The sequence below is a fragment of the Cetorhinus maximus genome, chromosome 4, assembly GCF_964194155.1.
Source record: "Cetorhinus maximus chromosome 4, sCetMax3.hap1.1, whole genome shotgun sequence".
Classification (NCBI taxonomy): domain Eukaryota; kingdom Metazoa; phylum Chordata; class Chondrichthyes; order Lamniformes; family Cetorhinidae; genus Cetorhinus; species Cetorhinus maximus.
The window spans coordinates 169924859-169942834 of record NC_135882.1 but is presented as its reverse complement, the minus strand read 5'-3'; the positions used below and the strand labels follow the sequence as shown (position 1 = coordinate 169942834).

At 46.5% G+C, this 17976-nt stretch overlaps 1 protein-coding gene across 3 annotated transcripts in view; it reads right to left on the bottom strand.

Annotated features, from left to right (window-relative positions):
* nipal2 (NIPA like domain containing 2) overlaps positions 1-5426 on the bottom strand; it is a 96450-nt gene extending 91024 nt beyond the window's left edge. For 2 of the 3 annotated variants that reach the window (XM_078541105.1, XM_078541106.1), the window contains exon 1: positions 5051-5309. In XM_078541105.1, the coding sequence (XP_078397231.1) occupies positions 5051-5158 (108 nt within the window). In that variant the 5' untranslated portion in view covers positions 5159-5309. Of the gene's footprint in view, positions 1-5050 lie in introns of all 3 variants that reach the window. The other variant, XM_078541104.1, reaches the window with a different exon arrangement.
* Between the last annotated feature and the right edge of the window lie 12550 nt (positions 5427-17976).

The following is a 17976-nucleotide window of genomic DNA, read 5'->3' as shown; positions in this document are numbered from 1 at the left end:
CAATAAATGCTGGCCCAGCCAGCGAAGCCCACATCCCATGGATGAATTTTTAAAAAACTTGATTTTTCTGTCTTTATTAATTAGGGATGGAGAAAATGCCATATTATTTTACGCCCACAAAACGTGATACTTGCCAGACGCAATGACTGAATTAGTCCCAGTGGAAATTGTATGGTAAGCAATCTTTTTTAAATGCCTTGTTTGAAAGAAAGGGTGTGTCAATCCGTGCAGTCTCTATGAGCACATAAACAGGGAACAAGAGAGACCAAGGGAAAATGCATGTGGGACTTAAAGGCACTTATATTTTTTTTGAAGGGAGCAACAGTGATGCTTTTGTGATTTTATTTCTCTGCTGAGAAATTGCTGATAACACGCGGGATTTCTGCTGTTTTAAGGGAGGTCAGTTCTGCTGCAGTTGTGATTCTGTCCTCTCCTGATAATTGCCCCACGTGACAGTCTTAACTGCTCGTCTCTTCAATTTGAATTTCAATGTTTTCTCTCTGATTTGTCAGTTAATTTTATCTGACGCATCATTCAACATTGTCGTCAGTATTCCATAGAATCACAGAATCGTGCAGCGCACAAGGAGACTATTCGGCCCGTTGTGCCTGTGCCTGGTCTTCGAAAGAGCTGACCCAATTAATTCCACTCCCCTCCTCCCCCACAGCTTTGCAAATTTTTCTTCTTCAGGATTTATCCGATTCTCTTTTAGAATCTGCTTCTTTCAGGTAGATCATTAAAAGCTGGCTACATTAAAAAAAAAACTCGTGTCACTGCCAATTATTTAAATAAGGTATTATTTTACAATGCTTGTTTAGTTCCCTTCGATGTGACGTGTGTCCTATCCAATACCGGGAGCTGCTGGACATTCCTTTGTAAAAAGTGAATGAAAATGTTGGCCCAGCAAATGTTGTACTAAATTATTGACTTTGTGTTATGCTTCCTTTCAGTCAGCCACTGGTGACACAGGCCTTTTAAGAACTGTTTGTTTTGAGTCATACACAGTGCTGTTTGAAGAGTATCTTATCTTAACTAGGTGTGTTTTGCCTATGCTTCGTGAGACAGAGCCTTCACTATTACGAACAGTGTTGATTCCAGGCTCAGCTCTGGAATTCCATCCCTAAACCTCTCACTCTTCCTTTAATACTTCATGCTTTGACCAAATTTGTTTTTTTTTTTGTCACCTATCCTAATATCTAGCAGCCTCCATAAACTGGAGCTCATCCAAAACTCTGCTGCCCTCTGGAATTCCTTTGCTCTCTAAACCTCCCCACCTACGTACCTCTCTCTCTCTCTCTCTCCACCTTTAAGATGCTCTTTCAAATGTACCTCTTTGGCCGGGTTTTTGATCTCCAGTCCAAATATCTCCTTACATCTCATTGTTTTGTTATATTAAGTTTTTGCTATATAAATGCAAGTTCTTGTTTGGCTAGTAGTTAAATCTATTTTTTTGATTCTTTCACAGGATGTGGGCAACACTGGCTAGGCCTGCATTTTTTGCCCATCCCTAATTGCCCTTGAAGAACATGCTGGTGAGCTGCCTTTTTGAAACGCTGCAGTCCACAGTGCTGTTAGGAAGAGAGTTCCAGGATTTTGACCCAACGGCAGTGAAGGAACAGCGATATATTTCCAATTCAGGATGATGTGTGGCTTGGACAGGAATTTGCAGGTGGTGGTGTTCCCATCTATCTGCTGCCCTTGTCCTTCTAGATGGTAGTGGTCATGGGTTTGGAAGGTGCCGTCTAAGGAGCCTTGGTGAATTCCTACAGTACATCTTGTAGATGGCACACACTGCTGCTACAGTGCGTCGGTGGTGGAGGGAGTGAATGTTTGTGGATGGGGTGCCAATCAAATGGGCTGCTTTGACCTGGATGGTGTTGAGCTTCTTGAGTGTTGTGGGAGCTGCATTCATCCAGGCAAGTGGAGAGTATTCCATCACACTCCTGACTTGTGACTTGTAGATAGCGGACAGGATTTGGGGAGTCAGGAGGTTAGTTACTCTCCACAGAATTCCCAGCCTCTGACCTGCTCTTGTAGGCACAGTACTTATATGGCTGGCCCAATTCAGTTTCTGGTCAATTGTAACCCCCAGGATGTTGATAGTGTTGATTTTTTATTCCTCCACAGAACCAGTGAGCTATGGAAGCAACCGGTGGGTAGGCTGTGTCTAAGCTGGTACGAGTCAGCAGCAATGCTGGCAGCAGCTGTTAGGTTAGGCCCTGGTTGGAGAGGGAGGCGGTGTGGAGGGAGGAGAGGGATCCTGACAGGCGCAGTGTTGGTGGGTAGGAGGGAGGAGACCGGGACATCAGTGGCTTACGGTTATTTTGTGGAACCAGGTGCATCCCCTTCAGGCTCCACAGAAATGAAAACAATGACACTGCTGCGATTGCTGTTTCTCAAGTGACAGCCAATAGCCCCTTGAAGAAAGAACTTGCATTTAGTTACTACTCTAATGTGGCATCAGCAACCAATTTGCTTACAGCAACCTCCCACAACCTGTGATAATGATTCGGTCATCCGTTCTTACGAGGTAAATATTGGCTCTTCTCTGTCTTCCTGAGAGGGCTGGAGGGGCTTTGGTTTCATATCTCATCTGAAAAATGGTCCATCTGAAAGTGCAGCACACCCTCAGTACCACACTGGAGTGCCAACCTTCACTTATGTTCATTTGTTGCCCATCCCTGATTGCCCCTGAACCAAGCAGCTTGCTAGGCCATTTAAGAATCAACCACATTGCTGTGGGTCTGGAGTCACATGTAGGCCAGACCAGGTAAGGATGGCAGATTTCCTTCCCTAAAGGACATTAGTGAACCAGATGAGTTTTTATGACAATTAATGATAGTTTCATGGTCACCATTTCTGAGACTAGCTTTATATTCCAGACTTATTAATTGAATATTAGAATACTGAGTAATTTGTTCAGGATATTGGTGACTGGATGAATAGAGCTGCTGTGGTTGAAATCACTTACAGAGGCTCAGGGACAATCTGCAATTTAAGGGGAGCATTGAAAGTTTTTCAGTTCTGTTCAACAAGGTGGGATTTGAACCCATGCCCACAGAGCATTTCTGGATTATTAATCCAGCAACATTATCACCACACCACCGTCTCTCCCACTATACACTGGAGTCTCTGAAATGGGACTCAAACCCACAAATTCTGACTCAGAGGTTTTGGTGTTACCCACTGAGCCACGGCTGACAATTTAAGGTTGGGGTACTTAAGACCCAGTACAAAGTGCCTGTGCTGCCCAATTTTATCCCAATTTTTCAACTGGTGTAGCTGCCCAATTTGCACAAACAATCAGCCTAATGCCCATTTAAGGCAGAACCCGGGGCAATTTAAAGTCCTCCAATCCAATATGGCAGCCACCAAACATCAGCTGCCAATCAAGCACAAAGTTATCCCAATCTAATTTTGACCAAGTTTCCCTTGTTTCACACCTGAAAAATGGGGGAGACCATATCCCGATGAGTATTAAACTCTTTTCAATGGTGTTGCGAAACTCAGCCATTTTTAAAAAAAAAATATTCACGGGATGTGGGCTTCACTGGCTGGGCCAGCATTATTTTGCCCATTCCTAGTTGTCCTTGAGAAGGTGGTGGTGAGCTGCCTTCTTGAACCGCTGCAGTCCATGTGGTGTAGGTACACCCACAGTGCTGTTAGGGAGGGAGTTCCAGGATTTTGACCCATCCTATTGTAGTCTATTATTAATATTTTGCCCTTGGAAGGATGCTTGTATAACAGTGCAATGAATGGGTATATAACCATATGCTTCATATGGTACATCAGTGAAATCTGCTACTGTTAAAACTACTGCATTTAGAAGTAACCTACTTTAAACAAGCCCCTGATATTGAGTCCACATGATGTATTAAAGGAGTAAATTATTTCACAATATTTAGAAATCATTAACAAATAACTTATTGGCAGTTGTGCGTTCAGGTCCTTTTGACTTGGCCACTGTGATTCAGTGGGTGACACTCTCGCCTCGGGGTCTGGAGGTTGGGGGTTCGAGTTCCGGAGTCTTGACTCTCCCAGGGCTGCATTGATGGATCTGCCATCAGGTGTGAAGCTGAAACCCCATGTTCCCAACTAAAATCCCACGAGACCATCCAAATCAGAGCAGGCTAGTTATCGCTGGTGTCCTGGCCAATATTTATCCCTCCGCCAACCTCACTTAAATGAAAAGATTATCTGGCGATTTATAACGCTGTTGTTTGTGGGAGTTTGCTGTGAGCAAATTGGCTGTCTCCTTTCTGATGTTAGGACAGTGGCTACACTTCAAAAATGACTTCATTGGCTGTAAAGTGCTTTGAAACATCCCGAGGCCATGAAAGGCGCTATACAAATGCAAAGTCTTTCTTTCCCCCGAATAGCATCCAAGTCAACTGTGAAGCTGTTTCATCCCTGCCCTGGTTAAAGAAAGATGTTAACCACTTGTTATGGTTGAGAGGAAGAGAAACAGATCTCCCAGTTCCTAAATCTGAGCACAAGTGTAGTGGGCCAGCATTTTTAAAAAAAAAAAAAAATTTGCCAGCTGAGCTCAACTTCACGCCCCTTCCAAAAACTTTGCATCTTCCCAGCAACAAGTGTTTGTGGGAGTGGAAAGCCAGTGTCTGGATTCTGTTTTCAAACCCCTCTCCCTGTCTGTTAGCAGAGACTGGAGGGAGGGAAACTCTTTCGAGTTATCAACAGTCACAGATTGCAACTCTTTCGAGTACAGTCACAGTTCTTGGTTTCCGGGAGTGGGACATGAACCCACAACCCTCTGATTCAAAGGAGAGGGTGCTATGAACTGAGCCACAGCTGACACCTCCCTGAAGGGAGGGAGGGAGGGGCACAAGGATCAGAGAGGAGTTAAAATTTACAGCAAATGCATGAAGGCAGGGGGGTGGGGGGGGACTGAAGATTCAAGCAGCACTTTTGAAATCACAATGTTACCAATGGAAAATATTCAACGCTGTACAATATTAACTAGAGACTGAAGTCTCCCCCTGTGTGAACCTCCCCTGCCCTTCACCCCCAGTCAGCTGTCAGCTCCTCTCACCTGGTAAGGGTGCAGGCTGCCCCAGGTGGGTGGCACCGTGCTGTTCTGCCCTTCAGAGGCAGTGTTAACAACCGCCTGTATGGTTGCCACTGAACTCGTAGTCTGCATGGCTCCGCTCTCTCTCCCTCCCTCTCTCTCTCTCTCCTTCCTTCCTTCCTTCAGCCCCACGCCCGCTTCGCTTCTCCTGTCAGATCCGCTTCTCCCGTGCGCTGGCGGGCGGAGGCTGTGCCGAGTCAGAGCTGACCATCATCTCCCCGTCCATTGCCTTTAACAAGCCAGCAGAGAGAGACAGAGACAGAGAGAGACAGAGAGAGAGAGGGGGTGGAGGGAGCAAAACAGGGAGGAAACCACCACCTTTTTCTTGCTTCCCAAGTGTAACCACCTCCCCCCTCAGGAACTTTCGGCACCACTACCCCAAGGGGGGGAACTTCCTGATCGCCTCTGGATACTGGAGATGGGCGATGTGAGGTGGAGCCTTCAAACTCTGGACAAATCAAACCAAGACCCATTCATGACTTGTGCCAGAGAGACGCAGCAGCTCCAGTCTCAACACTCGCTCCAAGGACATCAGCACACATAGGGGTTTTTTTTTGATGTCACAAGGGTAAGTGTGTGTGTCTCTCTCCAGTCCACCGAATTTGTGACAGGGCTTTGTCCGGAATGGCTTTTAATCCAAATTATTTGCCGCCTTGCCGGTCTGTGAGGACACAGCGGCTCCTGGGCACTGAAACAAAGCGGGGGGGGGAATTAACGTGAAGCTGCCACTACCCTAACGTGGGAGGTGTCAGCTGTGGCTCAGTTCATAGCACCCTTCGCCTTGGAGTCAGAAGGTCATGGGTTCGTGTCCCACTCCCGGGAAAAAAAAACCAAGAACTGTGAATGTACTCGAAAGAGTTACATGGGATCTGTTGATAACTCGAAAGAGTTACAATAATGTGGATGGTTTAACATTGGCACTTTGGCTTCCTCTTTCTGCAAAGGCAAAAGGCTGCAAATCTGATATATATATATATATAAAAAAAACACACTTGGGGGGGGGAAACGCAACAGGTCAGGCAGCAACTGTGGACACAGACAGAGACAGAGTTAAGGTGCCCACAGTTCTGATGAAGGGTCATCTACTCCCTTTTAAGACAGAGATGAGGAGAATTTTTTTTTTCACTCAGAGGGTCAATAGTCTGTGAAATCCTTTTTCCCCAGAAGGTATTGGAGGCTGGGTCATTGAGTTTATTCCAGGCAGAGTTTTGACAGACAAGGGGGCAAAGGGTTATGGGGGGGGGCAGACAGGAAAGTGGAGATGAGGCCACAGCCAGATCAGCGATTGACTAGCAGAGAAGATTCGAAGGGCTGAATGGGCTACTCCTGCTCCTAAGTCCTACGTCCCTAACCTTAAATGTTAACTCTGTTTTCTCTCTCTCTCCGCAGATGCTGCCTGACTTGCTGCGTGTTTTCCATCATGTTCGGTTTTTAATTGATATTATGCTGAAAAAAAGATTTTTTTTGTCGAAACCTTTCGTCTTGCACTCATCAGGACATGAACAGCCAATCTATATTGTATGAGAAGACAGCGTTGATTGGTTGGCAAGTGGACTCTGATTGGTGGAGGTGTTACCATGGAGAATGCACCAGCTGATGGTGACTGACAGTTAACTGCCAAGACAAAAATAAAAATACCTGGAAAAACTCAGCAGGTCTGGCAGCATCTGCGGAGAGGAACACAGTTAATGTTTCGAGTCCGTATGACTCTTCAACAGAACTAAGTCAAAATAGAAAAGAGGTGAAATATAAGCTGGTTTAAGGGGGCGGGGGTGGGGGGGTGGGACAGGTAGAGCTGGATAGAGGGCCAGTGATAGGTAGAGATAGCCAAAAGATGTCATAGACGCCTCCAATATTCTCCCTCCACCTGGACCCCTCCCTCTTAATTCTTACCTTTTCATTGAGAACTGACGGCGTGACATTAGTTACCTCAATTTCTCTGCTCCTCTCACCCACTCTAAACTGTCTCTCTCTGAACTTGCTGCACAGGTCCAACCCTGACATTGTCATCAAACCCGCTGACAAGGGTGGTGCTGTTGTTGTCTGGCGCACTGACCTCTACCTCGCAGAGGCTGAGCGTCAACTCACAGACCCTTCCTCCTACTTCCCCCTGGACCATGACCCCACCACTAAACATCAAGCCATTGTTTCCAGGACTGTTACTGACCTCATTTCCTCTGGAGATCTTCCTCCCACAGCCTCCAACCTGATAGTCGCCCAACCTCGGATGGCCCGCTTCTACCTCCTACCCAAAATCCACAAACAGGACTGTCCCAGCAGACCAATCATGTCAGCCTGTTCCTACCCCACAGAACTCATTTCTTGCTATCTTGACTCCATTCTCTCTCCCCTTGTCCAATCCCTTCCCACCTACATCCGTGATTCCTCTCACACCCTTCATTATATCAACAATTTCCAGTTCCCTGGCCCCAACCGCCTCCTCTTCACCATGGACGTCCAATCCCTCTACACCTCCATCCCCCACCAGGATGATCCCCCTCCGCTTCTTCCTCGAACAGAGGCCCGAACAATCCCCATCCACCACTATTCTCCTCTGTCTGGCTGAACTTGTTCTCACACTGAACAATTTCTCCTTAAACTCCTCTCACTTCCTCCAAATAAAAGGTGTGGCTATGGGTACCCGCATGGGCCCCAGCTATGCCTGTCTCTTTATGGGGTATGTGGAACATTCCTTGTTCCAGTCCTACTCCGGCCCCCTCCCACAACTCTTTCTCCGGTACATCGATGATTACTTCGGTGCTGCTTCATGCTCTCGTCTGGACCTGGAAAAATTTATTAATTTTGCTTCCAATTTCCACCCCTCCATCATTTTCACATGGTCCATCTCTGACACTTCCCTTCCCTTCCTTGACCTCTCTGTCTCAATTTCTGGTGATAGACTGTCCACCGATATTCATTACAAGCCTACCGACTCCCACAGCTACCTCGACTACAGCTCCTCACACCCGGCTTCCTGTAAGGACTCCATCCCATTCTCTCAGTTCCTTCACCTCCGTCACATCTGTTCTGATGATGCCACTTTCAAAAACAGTTCCTCTGACATGTCCTCCTTCTTCCTTAACCGAGGTTTTCCACCCATGGTGGTTGACAGGGCCCTCAACCGTGTCCGGCCCATCTCCCGCGCATCTGCCCTCACACCTTCCTCTTCCTCCCAAAACCATGATAGGGTCCCCCTTGTCCTCACTTATCACCCCACCAGCCTCCGCATTCAAAGGATCATCCTCCACCATTTCCGCCAACTCCAGCATGATGCCACCACCAAACACATCTTCCCTTCACCCCTCCTGGCGGCATTCCGCAGGGATCATTCCCTCCGGGACACCCTGGCTCACTCCTCCATCACCCCCTACACCTCAACCCCCTCCCACGGCACCTTCCCATGCAATCGCAGAAGGTGCAACGCCTGCCCCTTTACTTCCCCTCTCCTCACTGTTCAAGGGCTGAAACACTCCTTTCAAGTGAAGTAGCATTTCCCTTGCACTTCCCTCAATTTAGTCTACTGCATTCGCTGCTCCTAATGCGGTTTCCTCTACATTGGAGAGACCAAACGCAGACTGGGTGCCCGCTTTGCAGAACACCTTCGGTCTGTCCGCAAGCATGACCCAGGCCTCCTTGTCGCTTGCCATTTCAACACTCCACCCTGCTCTCATGCCCACATGTCCGTCCTTGGCCTGCTGCATTGTTCCAGTGAAGCTCAACGCAAACTGAAGGAACAGCACTTCATCTTCCGACTAGGCACTTTACAGCCTTCTGGACTGAATATTGAGTTCAACAAATTTAGATCATGAACTCTCTCTTCCATCCCCACCCCCTTTCCGATCCCCCTTTTTTTTCCAATAATTTATATAGATTTTCTTTTCCCACCTATTTCCATTATTTTTAAATGTATTTCCATCCATTGTTTTATCTCTCCCTTTTAGCCTATTTCGATCCCTTCCCTTCACCCCACCCCCACTAGGGCTATCTGTACCTTGCTGGTCCTGCTTTCTACCCTTATTTAGCACATTCCTTAGATAATATCACCACCTTCAACACCTCTTTGACTTTTTGTCTATGACATCTTTTGGTTATCTCCACCTATCACTGGCCCTCTATTCAGCTCTACCTGTCCCACTCCCCCCTTAAACCAGCTTATATTTCACCTCTTTTCTATTTTGACTTAGCTCTGTTGAAGAGTCATACGGACTCGAAACGTTAACTGTGTTCCCCTCCGCAGATGCTGCCAGACCTGCTGAGTTTTTCCAGGTATTTTTATTTTTGTTTTGGATTTCCAGCATCCGCAGTTTTTTGCTTTTATCTTAGTTAACTGCCAAGCATTGTTTGAAATTAAACCAGGCAACTTGACTCTGATTGGACCATAGAACCATAGAACACTACAGCACAGAAAACAGGCCATTCGGCCCTTCTAGTCTGTGCCAAAATATTATTCCGCTACTCCCATTGACCTGCACCCAGTCCATAACCCTCCAGACCTCTCCCATCCATGTATCTAATTTATTCTTAAAACTTAAGAGTGAGCCCGTATTTACCACGTCAGATGGTAGCTCGTTCCACACTCCCACCACTCTCTGAGTGAAGAAGTTCCCCCTAATGTTCGCCCTAAACCTTTCCCCTTTCAACCTAAAGCCATGTCCTCTCGTGTTTATTTCTCCTAATCTAAGTGGAAAGAGCCTACTCGCATTTACAAGGCATTGTCGTGAAGAATGAAGCAGCAAATAGCTGTCACTTATCTTGTTTAGTTGAAACAGGTGCAATGTGTGTACACGTTCTTTCTGCCTGCAAAGAACAGGGCCCTGTGTATTAATATATGTAGCTTCCAGTACACGCAAATCTGTCACACTGCAAGCCCCACTGACAATCTTAAATTGGTTGTCAGCATAATTCTTAGCACACTGAGGGTTAGTTATTAAATGTTGTCCAATGCAGAATCACATCTAAAGTTGGAGACTGTGTTTTGAGTTTTACAAGCATGGGCTGGTTAGGTGCGGTCTGTATCTTGCCCATTGCAAACAACGGAAGGGATGTGCTGTTTGATATGATCCACCAGCCTTTGGGATGTACACCCTACATACCTGGCATCGAGATTCACATACCACATTACTCATTTGTGTGATAGGCAGAACATCTTTTCGGCTTGATGGCACCATCCTGTTAGAGGTGAATACCACTCGTGTTTGTGCTGCACAGTAGCAGCATTAAACAGCTAGCTTCACTTGTTTTCCCATTTGATTGTTACTTTTTGTACATTTTGGCTTCAGTGTAAGTGATGCAAGCTGATAAAGCTATCAGTTCTGTAGCATAGTGGGATTGTTTCTAGACTAGTAATGCAGAGAACTGAACTAATAATCCTGGACATGGGTTCAAATCCCACTACAGCATTTAGGGGAATTTGAATTCAATTAATTGATTAATCTGGAATATAAAGTTAGTCTCAGTAATGGTGACCATCAATTGTTGTAAAAACCCATCCAGTTCTCAATGTCCTTCAGGGAAGGAAATCTGCCAAACTTATCTGGTCTGACTTACATGTTTGTTTTTATTCTTTCATGGAAAGGCAGGCATTTGTTACCTATCTCTAATTGCCCTCAAACTGAGTGGGTTGCTCAGCCATTTCAGAGTCAAGCACTTTGCTCCTGGAGTCACATATAGGCCAGAGTGGGTAAGGACGGCAGATTTCCTTCTCTAAAGGTCATTAGTGAACCAGATGGGTTTTCACAAAAACTAATGATAGTTTAACAGCTAACATTACTGACACTAACCTTATATTCCAGATTTATTAATTGAATTTAAGTTTGTAGCATCCTTTCACAGGACATGGGCACCACTGACTAGGCCAGCATTTTTCTACCTACTGCCACAGTGGGACTTGAGCCTGTACCCCACAAACCATTGGGTTACCAGACAAGTGATGTTACCACTATGCCATCATCTCCCCATGTCACTCTAGGTCCACAGCAATGTGGTTGACTCTTAGCAGCTCTCTGCAATGACCAGCAAGCCACCCAGTTGATTCAAGAAGGCGACTCACCGTCGCCTCCACAAGGACAATTAGAAATGGACACTAAATGCTGGCCTTAGCAGCCATTCCCACATCCTGTAAATAAAAAAAACACCAGGATATTCCCAGGCTTCATACAGCATGGGCAATGTGTTCCCATTCCAGGAGTACAACCCCTGTCGTAACTTTGTGTGTCGAGTCGCTATTTCTCATATGTAGCCATGCTGTGACCTCATTTTGAAAGGGCAAATTGACTGGCAGTTTGTTCCAATGTTTGTCTTACATTGTGCCAATGTTTGAACTTAAGTTTGACAGGAATTAAGGAGCACAGGATTCAAAAGAGACTTTGCCAAGTATCACTGGTTTCATGTGTGTCATCCTTTGGAAAAAAAAACTGAGCCGGTTATGTTTAAACAGGTTTGTGATCGTTCCCAGTTGCTCAGTACAGCCCTCATTCCTCTCCTTACCCGATGTTGTCAGTAAACTGCAGGTGTATGTGGATGCCTGTGAAATGTGAAGGTTAAAGTGAATCTAAACTGCTGTTAAATTTCTTGGCATGTTTACCAGTGTGCAAGCTTGCTTGAGTAAATAGTGCCTTAGACTCTGGGAATCATCATTGGATGATACCTCTAGACTTGGCTACCCTAACATGTCCCTGACTGGCCTCACATTCTACCCTCCATAAACTTGGAGCCAAGCAAAACCCTGCTGTCCAGGTCCTTTCTTATTGGATTTAATGGAAGCCACCAGCAGTAGGACTGACAGGAGCTGGGGAAGGGGCGGTGGGGGGGAAAGGAGAATCGGGTGGGAGTGCCCACATTAGATTCCTGGCGTCAGGAAAACTGTCGCCAATTAAGCTGGGGACAGGAAGGGCCGAATGCCAGGGGAATCCTGCCCGCTGGTGGCAATTAGGCTCATTAATGAGCCACTTAAAGCCAATTATCCCTGAGCAGACTGGAATTTAGTGCTGTCTCAAGGATTTAATGGGAGTTGCAAGTGCCTTTCCCATGCCTCCTGAAGGCTTCAATGTCGGGTTTGACTGTGGCCTCGAAGGGGAGGGTCTTTCATTGTCAAGCACAATGTGCCCAATCGAGGTGCCCAGCTGAAAGCCGCCACCACGCCTTTGGCCATGACCATCCCGCTTCTCCCTCTCCGAGGGCCCCTCCCTACCGCCCTCATTCACCTGGGTTCCAGGAACCGACGACAATCCTGGAGCTAGGCCTCAGCGCATTACCAGCAGTGACCACCAGTCCCGCTCCATCCATGGAGGGCTGCTGGCCCCTGATTGGCTGGCAGATCTCAGGGGCTTGGTCGTGAGGGAGGCCTGGCACTGGCCAGTGAAATGGTTGATGGGCACTTAGTCTCATCGGGCCTCCCCTTCAGAAGCCCCGTGGGATTCCTGGCGGTTCTCCAAGCAGTGGTGTGTGGGGTGGGGGGGAAGGTTGACCACATCACTGGAACATAATCCAGCCCCAAACGCCATTCAGCCACCTCCTCTGTGCTCACTGACCTACATTGGCTACTGGTTAAGCAGTGCCTCAATTTTAAAATTCTCATCCCTGTTTCCAAATCCCTCCTTGGCCTCACTTCTCCTTATCACTGTAACCTCCTCCAGTCCCACAGCCCTCCGAAGATTTCTGTGCTCCTCTAATTCTGGCCTCTGGATCACCCCTGATTTTAACTGCTCCGCCATTGGTAGCTGTGCCTTCAGTTGCCTCGGCAACCGGAATTCCCTTTCTAAACCTCTCCGCTTCTCTACCTCTCTTTCCTTTCAGGTGTTCCTTTAGAGCTACCTCTCTTACCAAGGTCTTGTCATCCACCTTCTTATACCCCATGAGTGTCAAATTTTGTTTTATAATGCCCCTGTGAAGGGCCTTGGGCTGTTTTATCATGCTAAAGGTGCTATGTAAATATAAGTTGTTGTTGGTTGACTTAAAGTTACGCTGCTTAATGCAAATTAAAACATTGTAATGATGATGATTTGTGTGGAACAGATTTGCTGCTGATGTGCGAAGAATCTCAAGATCATTTGTCATATAAAACAATACAAAGCAGAGGCTGGCACAGTCACATTGTGAGCAAAGCTATACTTCACTCCTAAAGGTGGAAGACTGGAATGATTTTTATTTTAATATTCAGATACAGTGCAAGCTCTGTTCCAACTGAGCAAGCAGGAACGAGTCTGTTCACTGTCGGGGTTCTCCAATGTTTGGTTAAGAGTCCTATAAATAAAGTAAAGCAGTGTAGGGTGCCAACCACGAGATGGAATTCAATCACTCCGACTGGTTTGATCGAAAATCATCACAGAGTCAGTCTGGGCCAGCCATCTGCTTGAGTTCTGGCTGTGCACAGTTTAGGAGGTGGATGGGGAGATGGTTTGCCGGGGGGGGTTGGGTGAGGGGGTGGAAATCTCTAATTCTTCCGATTTTACATCTGTCACAAAATGCACTGATTCTGGGCCTTCACTGTCTTTTTCTTAAACCTTCGAATAAGCACATTTTAAACAAAAGTGGAAGAATATCCTAAGTGTCACGTACGTGATATTATAGATTTTGTAAAAAAAGCCCATCTTTTCAATGGACACAAGGACCCTTAAAAATGGCTGCTATAAATCACCTGACCTTTTGCAACTGTATTGTCAAGCTTCGGGAAGACTCCAAGTGGATTTGCGAATAGACACACCCAGACAAGTGAGGACGTTTGAAATTCAATGCGTATTTCTACGAGGGTGTACAGAAACTCACTGACAATGGCTTCCCTAGAGGTGTGAATAGCTCTTTCCCTATCTCCCCAAACCTGGAAGAATGGGAACCATTCAAGTTAATGGCTGAGGTGCTTAAAATGCGAGTTACCTCGCCTAAAAGACAATGGTTGGGACAATGCCCAGAACTGAGTTAACCCAAAACCTAATTTGGAAGCATGATTCAACAGTTTGGGATAGCAGCCGTTTTCAGTTTTCAGTGGTATAAAGTCTGGCTGAGAAGAGTCATTTAGTGTAGAGAACCCAGGGGGTGCCAGGAAGTCAGTTCCAGCCTACAGCTCTCAGCTGAACCAACCATGAACAGCATGTGAGAGGTGGGTTTCTCTCTTCCACCGGGAGTTGCAGAGGAAGTTGCCCAGGAACCATCACTATTCTGCTGAAAAGGGAATCCAAGCAGTATTCAAGTGTCGTGCCAGCAGAACCAGTAAAGAAAAGGGACCTTCACTCACTGCCCAAAGCTGCTCTACCTGCTGAGTCCGCCTGAAAAGGCAAATACTGTCTAGTCAACTACATAAGTCATCGTGGCTGCTGAAAACAACTCTTCAATTTCAACCCTTCACTCCAACTGCAAGCTACGGGCCTACAATGATATTTTAAAGGACTGAACTGAATTTGATCTTGTTAAGCATCTTTTATTTTCATCTTTGTATGTATTCAGTTAGTAACTTTATTACTTTTACTTAAGTAACTCATAGCAGAGTTTTGTAATGCGTTTACCTTTTCTGGTAAAAAGCCTAGCTGCTGGGCTATTTTTAAATTGACCCACTCGCTTTAAAAGGGGGCTACATACAAGCACACACAAATTCTTAGCTCACTGACAATTTGGAAGAAATATCTTTTACTTGTTTGTGACATAAGCTATTTAGAGAAACAAAAGTATTGAAAGTGTGTGAGATTCCTTTTTAAGCACAGCTGCAACTCTGCTTTGCATTTGAATTTGTTACCAGTTGTTTCTAAGAAAGTGGTGATGGGCTGCAGTCCATCTGTGGTTAGGGAGGGAATTCCAGGATTTTGACCCAGTGACAGTAAAGGAACGGCGATATAATTCCAAGTCAGGATGGTGAGTGGCTTTGAGGGGAACTTCCAGGTGATGGTGTTCCCATGTGTCTTCTGCCTTTGTCATTCTAGGTGATAGAAGTCATGGGTTTGGAAGGTGCTGTTGAAGGAGCCTTGGTGAGTTGCTGCAGTGCATCTTGTAGATGGTACATACTGCTGCCACTGTGCATTGGTGGTGTAGGGGGTGGATGTTGAAAGTGATGGATGGGGTCCTAATCAAGTGGGATGCTCTGTCCTGGATGGCGTTGAGCTTCTTGAGTGTTGTGGGAGCTGCACTCATCCAGGCAATTGGGGAGTATTCCATCACACTCCTGACTTGTGCCTTGTAGATGGTGGACAGGCTTTGGGGAGTCAGGAGGTGAGTTGCTCGCCATAGGATTCCTAGCCTGTGACCTGCTCTTGTAGCTACAGTATTTATATGGCTAGCCCAGTTCAGTTTCTGGTCAATGGTAATCCTCAGGATGTTGATAATGGGCGATTCAGCGATGGTAATGCCATTGAATGCCAGGGGATGATGATTAGACTCTCTCTTGTTGGAGATAGTCACTGCCTGGCATGAATGTTACTTGCTACTTGTCAGCCCAAGCCTGGGTATTGTCCAGGTCTTTCTGCATTTGGACATGGACTCCTTCAGTATCTGAGGAGTCACGAATGGTGCTGAACATTGTGCAATCAGCAGCGAACATCGCCACTTCTGACCTTATGATGGAAGGAAGGTCATTGATGAAGCAACTGAAGATGGTTGGGCCTAGGACACTACCCTGAGGAGCTCCTGCAGTGATGTCCTGGAGCTGAGGTGACTGACCTCCAACAACCACAACCATCTTCCTTTGTGCTAGATATGACTCCAACCAGTGGAGAGTTTCCCCCCTGATTCCCATTGACTCCAGTTTTGCTGGAGCTCCTTGATGCCACACTCAGTGGTGCAAATGGAATATGAGGATAGGGTGGGAAAGTAGAGTTCAGGCAGAAGATCAACCACAATCTTACTGATTGGCACAGCAGCTCAAGGGGCCATATGGCTTCCTCGTGCTCCTGCTGCTTCTGCTCGTGTTCTAATACTCCATTGGTTTGTAAGGACAAAAGAACCTTGTTTATGCTGCAGTATATAAATCTTTAATTCTGTACCAGAGCTCCCTATATGACCGTTCCTGATGGCAAAATTGGGCACTAAGTGAATTTTTACAACCTGGTTTCCATCCTTTTGGTACTTGTGTTAGTTGAAGTTTTAGACTTGACTATTCCAACACATTCCACTCTTTGTAAACTTGAGGTCATCCAATACTCCACTGCTTGTGTCCAACCTCAGGCTAGGTCCCATACTCCTATCACCCCTGTACTCTATTGCCTCCCAGTCAAGCAATGCCTCCTTTTTAAAGCTCTCGTCAACTTCCTCCATGACTTCACCCTTCCCTACCAGCCCCACACCCCTCACAGATATTTGCCTTCCACTAATTCTGGCCTCTTGAGCATTCATTCATGAGATTTGGGCAACATTGGATAGGCCAGAATTTACTGTCATTTAAAAGTCAACAAATCTGGAGTCACAGGTAAGGTAAGGACAGCAGATTTCCTTCCCTAAAGGGCAGTAGTGAATCAGATGGTTTCATGGTCAAATTTCACCATTTGCCATGGTGGGACTCAAACCCAGGCCCCCACAGCATTATCCTGGGCCTGTGGAATACCAGTCAGTGACAATGTCACTATGCCACTGCTTCCCCATTATGACTCCAGCATTGGTGTCTGTGCCTTCAGTTGCCTAGGCCCTAAGCTCTAGAATTCTCTCCTTACACCTCTCCACCTTTTTCCTCCTTTAAGACACGCTTTAAAACCTACCTCTTTGGCCAAGCTTTTGGTCATCTGACCTAATATCTCCTTACGTGGCTCGGTGTCATATTTTGTTTTAGTGGTCTGATCTAAATATGTCATCTTTCCAGCAACTCCTGCTATCAATCCGGTGCCAAACAATAGTGCTTTGCATTCTTTTGGACTCAGGCAGGAAGGTCCAGAGTGGGACCCTGATGTTTGGGCAGCCCTGGGTCTCTATATATTTTGCCCAGGCTGATGCCCTGGAGAGAAGACTCTAGTTTCATTGCAGAACATTAACACAACACAAGATACAGCAGTTACAAGTGCTAAACCCAACCCGATTAGCATGGAGGAAGGATGCAAGGGTTGTCTCCGATGGTTGGAGAGACCATCATGTCCCACTGGTCAGTCACCACCGACCCCAAATCGTGAGCCCCCGACTAGTAAGGTGCTGACCCGCCACGGTCCATCTGCTTCAATAGGTGCTTGGAGCTTAGAGTCTCTGCTGGGCAAGTGGACAGAATCCATCACATCAGGCAAACAAACGAAAAGAAAGAGGACACCAACTCTTCGATTGGCAAGCTAGAATGTCAAGACCACTTGCACGGGACTGACAGACGGCTCACAGCTGGTCAATAACAATGACAAGACAGCTGTGATCAACATGCAACTTGATAGGATGAACACTGACATAGCTTCCCTACAGGAAAGTGGACTCACCGAGAGCGGATCACTGAAAGAAAAACATTCATCTGGCAGGGGAAGAGCTCAGAGGAAACACGGGAACACAGCGTAGGCTTCACTGTGAGGAATTTGTTACTCTCGATGATGGAACCCCACCCCCTCCCCCAATGGTTCAGAATGTGTTCTCTCCATCCGCCTCTAACTTAAACAGCGCCAGTTAACCTCAGAGGTGAAAGACCAGCTCTATGAGGAGCTTGACACTGCTAGAAACAGAATCCCTCAGTCAAAACGTCCTTATCTACTGGAGGGATTTCAACACAAGAGCAGGCATGGACCATGAGGATATCGAACAAACAGTGGAGTTGCTTAGGAAAGCTATTGACTCGCTTGCCTAGGGCAAAGCTCCAGGTGATGATGCCTGAACTCATCAAACATGGGAAATCAGCACTCCTGCAGCATCTGCACAAATTTCTCAGTCTGTGCTGGAAGGAGAGGGCAGTGCCCCAGGATATATGTGATGCAAAGATTGTGACCCTGTACAAGAACAAGGGCGACCACAGC